The sequence below is a fragment of the Pseudorasbora parva genome, chromosome 2 (assembly GCF_024679245.1).
Source record: "Pseudorasbora parva isolate DD20220531a chromosome 2, ASM2467924v1, whole genome shotgun sequence".
NCBI lineage: Eukaryota > Metazoa > Chordata > Actinopteri > Cypriniformes > Gobionidae > Pseudorasbora > Pseudorasbora parva.
In genome coordinates, this window is record NC_090173.1 from 4,424,880 (window position 1) to 4,433,832 (window position 8,953).

General features: G+C 39.8%; 1 protein-coding gene across 2 annotated transcripts in view; it reads left to right on the forward strand.

The window, feature by feature from the left end:
* The window catches only part of LOC137090166 (zinc finger protein 91-like), a 128,502-nt gene extending 123,252 nt beyond the window's left edge, over nucleotides 1-5,250 (forward strand). Inside the window, exons 3-4 of one of the 2 annotated variants that reach the window (XM_067453985.1) lie at nucleotides 1,631-2,604; nucleotides 4,102-5,250. In XM_067453985.1, the coding sequence (XP_067310086.1) occupies nucleotides 1,631-2,604; nucleotides 4,102-4,171 (1,044 nt within the window). In that variant the 3' untranslated portion in view covers nucleotides 4,172-5,250. Of the gene's footprint in view, nucleotides 1-1,352; nucleotides 2,605-4,101 lie in introns of both variants that reach the window. The other variant, XM_067453974.1, reaches the window with a different exon arrangement.
* Nucleotides 5,251-8,953: the final 3,703 nt, after the last annotated feature.

The window sequence follows — 8,953 nt, forward strand, 5'->3', positions numbered from 1 at the left end:
GCCCCTCGGACTGAGCCCTGTCAATGTTGAGTTTCCAGACCCAACATCTTGATGTGGGTCTGGCTTGTCAGGGTACTTTTGGATCACCAGGCTCCTTGATTTCTTGGGCTTAAAGATCATCTTAGCCCAAGTGGCCTAAACTTCAAAAGACAAATTGTTAAAGGGAGCTTTTTTTTTTTTTTACCTGAAATCAGCTGCTAAAGTAAAGCATTTTTTATCCAGAAAGGATTTGGAAATTGTGATTCACTCCTTCGTCTCATCAAGATTAGATTATTGTAATGCGTTATTGGACTCCCCCAGACTGCCTTAGTTCGCATGCAGCTAGGAAGAGAGATCATATTACCCCTGTACTGCAATCCTTACATTGGCTTCCTGTGAAATTCCGGATAGATTTTAAAATTCTCTTGTTTGTCTTCAAGACAGTTTCAGGCCTGGCTCCTCAATATATTAGCAATCTTCCCATTCCCTACTCTCCCTCTAGAGTTCTTAGGTCCTCAGACCAAAGGTTTTTAAAGGTCCCTCGCTGTAATTTTAAAACGAGAGGAGAGCGCGCTTTTTCCGCAGTAGGTCCGAAACTTTGGAATAGTCTCCCTATATGATCAGGTTCATTCCCATAATGAACAAGATGGGAAAGATTGTGCATCCTGTCGCTATCCCCTTCTCCACTGGCTGTCACTTTGTTGAAAACTTATTGGACTGGTATTGTAGCTTGATGTCTCTCAGTTACCTGTGATCATGTCTGGATGTTATGTGGGATGTGGTAGTAGTCCAAAGCAACTTGGATCAAGTTAGGGGGAATCGCATATGCATTTACAAAGTCAAGCCATACAACTGTTAGGTTGCCTTCTCCTTTGCTTTTTGGATGAGTTGGCTGAGCAACCCTGTATGCTACAAGCACCCAGAGAACCTTTATACACCACTCTTCTGGATAGATGTGCTAATGTGTCCATTATCGGTCATGAACATACTCATTCTCTTCACAAGCACAGCAAAGAAAATTTTTCCCTCAACGCTAAGTAAGGAATCTAGTGTGACAGCTCTTGATTAAAATGTCTTTAGTAAAATAAATGTCAGTCAAAATTTGGCAGTAATGTATATTCAAATGTTAATATCATGTTAGATATCTGTCATTGATCAAATATAAGGAATAGTTGTCATTTGGCTGTAATGTTTTACAAAGTAATAATTGGAAGATCAGTGTACCTCATTCATGGAATGTTTCAGGGATAATTTATAAAAATGGATCAAAATTATATTTTATAGCAGTTGTCTATATGTCTTCACTTCATCATTCTTTCTTTTTTAATTATTTTGATGTACTCAAAATAAAATAAAAACTTCTTTGGTTTCAGACGTGATGGAAGAGAGTGAGGAGAGTGAAGAACTGAGAGAAGTGGAGGAGGAACATCATGTCAAACCTGGAGAAAAACCTTTGAGTCGCTTAAAGACTAAAAAGACATTTATAAAGAAAACAAAAGCCGATAAATCTACAACCTGCACTCAGTGTGGGAAGAGTATCTCAAACAAACATAATCTTGAGCGTCACATGAGAGTTCACACTGGAGAGAGGCCATTTGCATGTGATCAATGTGAAAGGAGGTTTACATCCAAATATTATCTTGATGTTCACATTAGAACTCACACTGGAGAGAAGCCGTACTCATGTGATCAATGTGGATCAAGTTTCACACAATTATTTTGCCTTAATGAACACATGAAGATCCACACTGGAGAGAAGCCTTTCAAATGTGATGTGTGTCAAAAGAGATTCTCAATCAAAAGTAATCTTGAGATTCATGTGAGAACGCACACTGGAGAGAAGCTGTTCACATGTAATCAATGTGGCAAAAATTTTTATAGGGCATCACACCTGAAGGCACACCAGGCAGTTCATTCGAAGGAGAGGCCATATTCATGTTCTGTGTGTGAAAAGAGTTTTTCACTGATGTGTAATTTACAAATACATCAGAAAAAACACACTGGAGTGAGAGAGTACATGTGCTTTGAGTGTGAGAAGACTTTTATTTCAGCAAACAGTTTAAAATTGCACCAGAGAATTCACACAGGAGAAAAAGCATTCAAGTGTTCACACTGTGACAAGAGATTCCATCAGTCAGCTCATCTGAAATCACATGAGAAGGTTCACACTGGAGAAAAACCTTACAAGTGTTCACACTGTGACAAGAGATTCAGTCGGACATCAGCCCTGAAAACACACCAGAGAATTCACACTGGAGAAAAACCTTACAAGTGTTCACACTGTGGGAGGAGATTCAGTCAGTCATCAGATCTGAAAATACACGAGAGGATTCACAGCAGAGAGCAGCCGTACGAGTGTGATCTGTGCGGAACGAGTTTCTCTATTAAAAGTAACCTGAAGCGACACATGAGGATTCACACTGGAGAAAAACCTTTCAAGTGTTCACACTGTGACAGGAGATTCAGTCAGTCATCAGATGTGAAATCACATGAGGGGATCCACTGCACAGAGAAGCCGTTCGAGTGTGATCAGTGCGGAAAGAGTTTCATTATTAAAAGTCACCTGAATAGACACATGAAGATCCATGCGGTGAAGAAACCACATCGCCACAATCTGAAATTACTGTAAGTTATTAAAAATTAAAAGACAGTTACATTACAACCATGATTAGCGACAGAACATTTTCACATTAACATGAATATTTGGCATAAAAATTTAGTCGTATTGAGTTTCCTTAAAAGTCAACCATTTACTCATGAGTAAACCGTAACATGCAAGTAAAAATTTAACAAAAATATAGACAGACAGATGTCAAAGATGAATTAAGAGCTCTTTATTTTTAATTAATTGCTCTTTATTTTAATTGAAGATTTTGAAGATAGCTGATTACGATAATCTGAAATATGGCTGCAATTGCAGGGCCAAGTCCCAGAAGGGGCTGTAGCACAATGCAGAGTCAGAAGAACAAAAACGGCAGGAATATAATGTACCTGAGGAACAGATAGGTTCAGAAGTATAGATAAGATCAAAATGAACAGAAGTTCAGAGGAACAAAATGAACAAAACACACTTATTTCTAATTCAAGATGAGGGTTGATTAGTCGAGCGAAATGGCATTGAGTGGATTATTGAGCTGAGTGTCACACCACTCCGCTTTGGTTATTACAGGCCGTTTAAATTGACGGGTTTAAATCTGGCTTGATCTCATAATTACATTTAACATGTTGGGCCAGGCCCGATTATAAGCTGTAGTCCAAAGATCATCTGAGCTGATTTTGGACAACATTTGAAGGAGTAGCAGCAACAACAAAACTCTTTTTACAAGTGACAAGTTTGGAAAATTACACATCGTCGGAATCGACATAAGCCAGGGAACAAAATGACAAAAAATCGTATATCTCTGGAACACTAGGCGGCACTGTTTCAGAACTTCTCTTGTACGTTCAGGACATGCTGTCAATCATGCATACCAAATTTTTTGCAGATGTGTCAAATATTTTAAAAGATATTGCAATGTATGTCAAAATGTCCGATCCTCCATTGTTTTAGGTTGCGAATAACAAAATGACAAATTAAAGCACCTAAAATGCCAAATCAATAAATGGATTTGCCAATGAACTTGACATTTTATATAAACTTAACCAAGAAAGAAGCCTCAAGTGCAAGTAAATTGTACAGTCTGAAGTGTCTTACACTAAACAAATGTTTCATGCAATGAGTTTGGATAGAGATAGAAGACATTCACATTGGGTTTAAATATTCACCCACTATTGAAGAAATGCTTTTTCTTTAGAGAACCATTTCACACAAACACTGAAGCACAATTTAAACATTGAGCAAGCAAGCTCATTGGCTTCAGAAGCAGCAGTGGCCAATCAGCTTGTGCAGTGTAGCAAACGATTGTTTAGAGATTACATGTCAAACCTGCTTCATCTAGAGTTTCAGGACCACAAACTAGTGATCTATATCTATATATACATTAAAGTAGATCATAATCGAGCACAGCAGTTGTCGGGCAGATTTGATGGGATTAAAATGACAATTGAATTCTTCATTGATCTTGAGTTTGTGCTTCACATTTGTCTCATTTGAAATCTCACATGAATTAATGTTTCTTTTAGACCTGCTGGACGTGATCAAAAAAAGAAAAAACAGAAGCCAAAAACCGCCTCACATGGGAATCAAGGCTGAAGATTGACATTAGAGTTCACACTGGGTTGAAGCGGCTCAGACTTTCTTTCTGAAATCACATCTGCCGTCTCATTCTGAAGCAAGACCAATTAACTGTGATCAGAAAGCTGAACAGTTTCACTAAGCATCAGTCCTGAAGAAACACCTGAAGATTCATTTATAATATTACAGTAGAAAAGACATGGTGGTGTGTGTAATATATATCCTAATTACATTTAAAATCAAAGCATTAATCAATATTCATCCTCCTATATTATTATAATGATTTTTATTGATTTGTTTCAGTTATGATATTACTAAATCAATAGGACCACTGATTGTTTGTTTCATCCTTAATGTTTTCTAAAGTGTGTATTTGGTCTCGAAGTGGTGACTGCGGGTCTGTCCTAGGAATGTGTGATGTGTCACTAAACACTTGAACATGTTGTGTGTTTGGATTTTGGAGGTATCACACACCTGATCACCTGATTTGGTGGTATCACCTGACAGACCCCTAACTAGCTTGACCTACAGAGATGAAATATGGATTTTTATTTTATTTTATCATATTTCCTTTTACTGAAACACTAATGAATTATGGTGACTATTGTCTGTACCTCTGAAAGAGCACGCTGTCAGTATGTTTTGGGAAACTTTTTGGTTCGAACTGGAGCTCAACCAACTCCAACACTGGAAATACTGTTTATGTGTACAGTATTCTGTGTTCCAGATCAGTGTCAGAGGGGGATTACAGGAATCCTAGGCAGAGTGACAGCATGTTGTTCTGGACAAGATGGCACCTGCTCCAGATCTGGAGGGTCACTATGTGCCTTATTCCAGGGTGAAAGTGTTAACAAGGGAACTATGGACACATGCATCTGATTAATTGAATGTGTGGACATGTACTATGAGTCTATTTTCTCTGAGCCAATCAGAATTATTCAACCTGCAGTAATCATGTTGCTAGACCTTGAAAAGATTATAACTGTTGGGACATTGGTGTGTATGTATGAAATCTTATAGAGAGTGAGACTTGAAGCTGGCTTCTGTTGATGAAACTGAAAACTATTTTTCAGTAAAGGTTTCTTTAATTTTTTGCAGTCCTGACTCTTGGTCTTCATTCTTCAATACTGGTCTCAGGGTAATTTTAAATACATGCTCTATACTTGGAAAATATATTTTATACATTTCATGTTGACCACAACATAAGGTCACAATGTAAAACTGACCATTGTAAAACTCTTACCTCCATCAGCTCAGCAAGAGATATTTGCACTTGGTGTACATAGACACTCAGATAAAGGCATTGTCCTCATATTTTTATCAATTAAGCAAACTTGTAAGGTCTTCATTTTTTAGGAACCTACTTTTGGCTACTATTTTATGTTTGTTGTGGTCAGTTCCACAATGCTGCTACTAAATACCCAGTATACTGTGTGTATCTGAAGAGCAGTTTTGAAGCGTAAAGTAGGGTCGAGCTGGCTATCGCCATCTTGGCAATGCGTCACTCCTGGATAGCACAAAATGGGCAAAGAGGCGGGACGTGGGCGGCGCAATTTAATATGTTAAATTGATCTCTGATATCTACATAGAGGGTATCTGGCTTATTTAAGGGGAAAAATTGTCCATATACAGTTTACAGGTCTATTTACAACCCTATAAACTGTTCCTAGGATGTAATGCTCTGTTTTTGCCTTTATTGTAAGAGTCATGAATATTAATGCTGAGCTCTGCTCTGATTGGCTTTTTTCAGCAACTCACAGCTCACAGCTGTTCTGCTTGTGAGTCCTGAGTGTCCTGACAGAACACAGACCGACTGAATGATACTTTAAGCAAAACATCTCAAATGGAGATTGACAAAATGCAGCTTACTTGCTTATTGGTGTTTTCAGATCATCCGCGCACGAGACAGAGCTTGCGTTCCAGAGCTCGTGTTCCAGCGCGCGGTTGCCAGATTTCAGTAATTAAATCCCCCAAACATATTTTCTGTAAAAAAAACCTGTATGCTATCTGGTGTTTTACCTAAACATGTCCAATCTGGCAACCATATGCACGTGAGCTCTCTTGTGCGCGGATGATCCGAAAACACCAATAAGCAAGTAAACTGCATTTCAGCATTTCTGGGGCGGCAGTGGCTCAGTGGTTCATGTAGGTTGTCTACAAACCAGAAGGTTGGTGGATCAATCCCCGGTTCCACCTGACCAAGTGTCGGTGTCCATGAGCAAGACACCTAACCCCAGCTGCTCCCGATGAGCTGGATGGTGCCTTACATGGCTGACATCGCCGTCGGTGTATGAATGGGTGAATGTGAGGCAAAAATGTAAAGCGCTTTGGATAAAAGCACTATATAAATGCAGTCCATTTACCATTTCAGCAATCTCCATTTGAGATGTTCTGCTTAAAGGACAACTCCGGTGAGAAATGACCCTAGGGGTAATTAACAGATGGTTACAGAGTAGATCGTTCTCTTGGATACGTTTTCATGGAAATCGAATGCAAAGAGTTTTACCTTTAAAAACAGATTAGCTTATAACACTAGTCTATGGGCACAGGGTAGTGAAATTTAATCGCTAGTTAATACCACTAACAATGCTAAAAATAGCCTCACACTAACACGGTAGCATAATGAGGGTCCCAACATGCAAACCAAAGCATTGAGAACTTAGTAAGTGTACAAACAGTTTAATAAGAAGATACTTTATAAAGACAGTTCACAGACAGGCACCATCTTGGAAAACAGTCTTGACTCGTCGAGCGACGAGAGCTCTGCTAAGTGACGAACTGTGACTTGGAATCTCATATGGTCTGTAAGTGCAAAAGGTTTGTCTTTTATTTTGTAATGTGGAATAGGTGTTTCCTGATAGTTGGTCACGTGTGTAGGTGGGTATTTACCTGAGTGTTTCCTGTTATGGCGCATATATCGTGTAGAGGGGGGGTGAGGAGTGAGGAATGCTCACCTTTTGTTGACCGTTTTGTAATGGCTTGTACCTTTTCATCATGGCAATAAAACGTTCCTGTTTTATATGTTAAAATGCATGGAAACGCGTCACAAAAGTCTCCTGCTGCTTAGCCTCTCAGCGGCTATAGGCTGCCGCTACGTGGTCCGTTGTTTCCGGAAGAAAACACTGAACGCGACAGAGAAAATAAATAAATAAAAATAAAAATGTCCATGTTATTACATTTCACAAACTTAATTCCTATCGACCAGCTCACTTAGAACAGCGCTCGTGGATCGATGAGTCGAGACTGTTTTCCAAGATGGTGCCTGTCCGTGAACGCGTAAGTCACTATGTTTATAAAGTATCTTCTTATTAAACTGTTTGTACTCTTACAAAGTTCTCAATGCTTGGGTTTGCATGTAGGGACCCTCATTATGCTACCGGGTTAGTGTGAGGCTATTTTGAGCCTTGTTAGTGGTATTAACTAGCGATTTAATTTTACCACCCTGTGTCTACCCTGTGCCCCATAGACTAGCGCTATAAGCTTATCTGTTTTTAAAGATAAAACTCTTTAAATTCGATTTTCATGAAAACGCATCCCAGAGAACGATCTACTCAGTAACCATCTGTTAATTACCCCTAGGCTCATTTCTCACCGGAGTTGTCCTTTAAAGGGATCCCATGGTGTTGAGACTTGTATGGCTTAATATAACATAAATGATGTCTCTTACTGAATTATGTGGTAGAAAACCCATGAAAGATCTACGTTATTTAAAAAATCGATTTTATATTTGGACCATGGGCGGCGCCATTTTGTTTGCGTTCTAGGTTGATGACGTAGAGTGGTTGAACTCCTCAATCAGCTGGCGTTACCCGTTGCTATTTTTACCACAACGCAACTCGAAAATTGTTTCAGAGTTAAACAAAACCAATGAATTGCTTTGTAATTGTACTTAAAACACACTCAAACATACATGTGCACACAAACTCACCTACACAAGTCACAAACAGATCGGCGGGCGCGCACACACACACACCTCTGACAGACTGCTCTGTCTCAATCGCATGCATCATCACCAAAACATCCTGCCTCTCTTCCTCACGTTACTTTATCCCATCGTCCTACCTAGATATTTCCCTCTGCTGGTCACATTAGGCATTAATCTACTATCAACAGTCTATCTAGGGAACAGGATGTGTTGAACAGGATATCAGGGAATAGATTGAGGGTTATGTATGCGCACGCAGTGCGTGCGTGTGTGTGTGTGTGTGTGTGTGTGTTGTGTTCGCGCCGATCTGTTGGGGTGTGTGTGTGTTCGCGCCGATCTGTTGTGTGTGTGTGTGTGTGTGTGTTCGCGCCGATCTGTTGGGGTGTGTGTGAGAGTCTGTGAGAGAGAGAGAGTTTGTGTGCACATGTATGTTTGAGTGCGTGAAGTCGGACAGATGTGTAAATCGGCTGTACACTCGTTATTGCGGTGGAACGTGAGACAATGACTGCACTCGAACATGCACTATGGTGTCGGACAACACTACAAATGTCCGTCCCTTCAAATAATGCCCTATTTAAGGGTATAGGGTCGATTTCAGATTCAGCCCCTGTCGTGGAGACTGAGCAGCCCAACATCTCGATTGAGACAGAGCCTGTCGTGTGCGCGCCCGCCGATCTGTTTGTGACTTGTGTAGGTGAGTTTGTGTGCACATGTATGTTTGAGTGTGTTTTAAGTATAATTACAAAGGAATTCATTGGTTTTGTTTAACTCTGAAACAATTTTCGAGTTGCGTTGTGGTAAAAATAGCTACGGGTAATGCCAGCTGATTGAGGAGTTCAACCACTCTACGTCATCAACCTAGAACGCAAACAAAA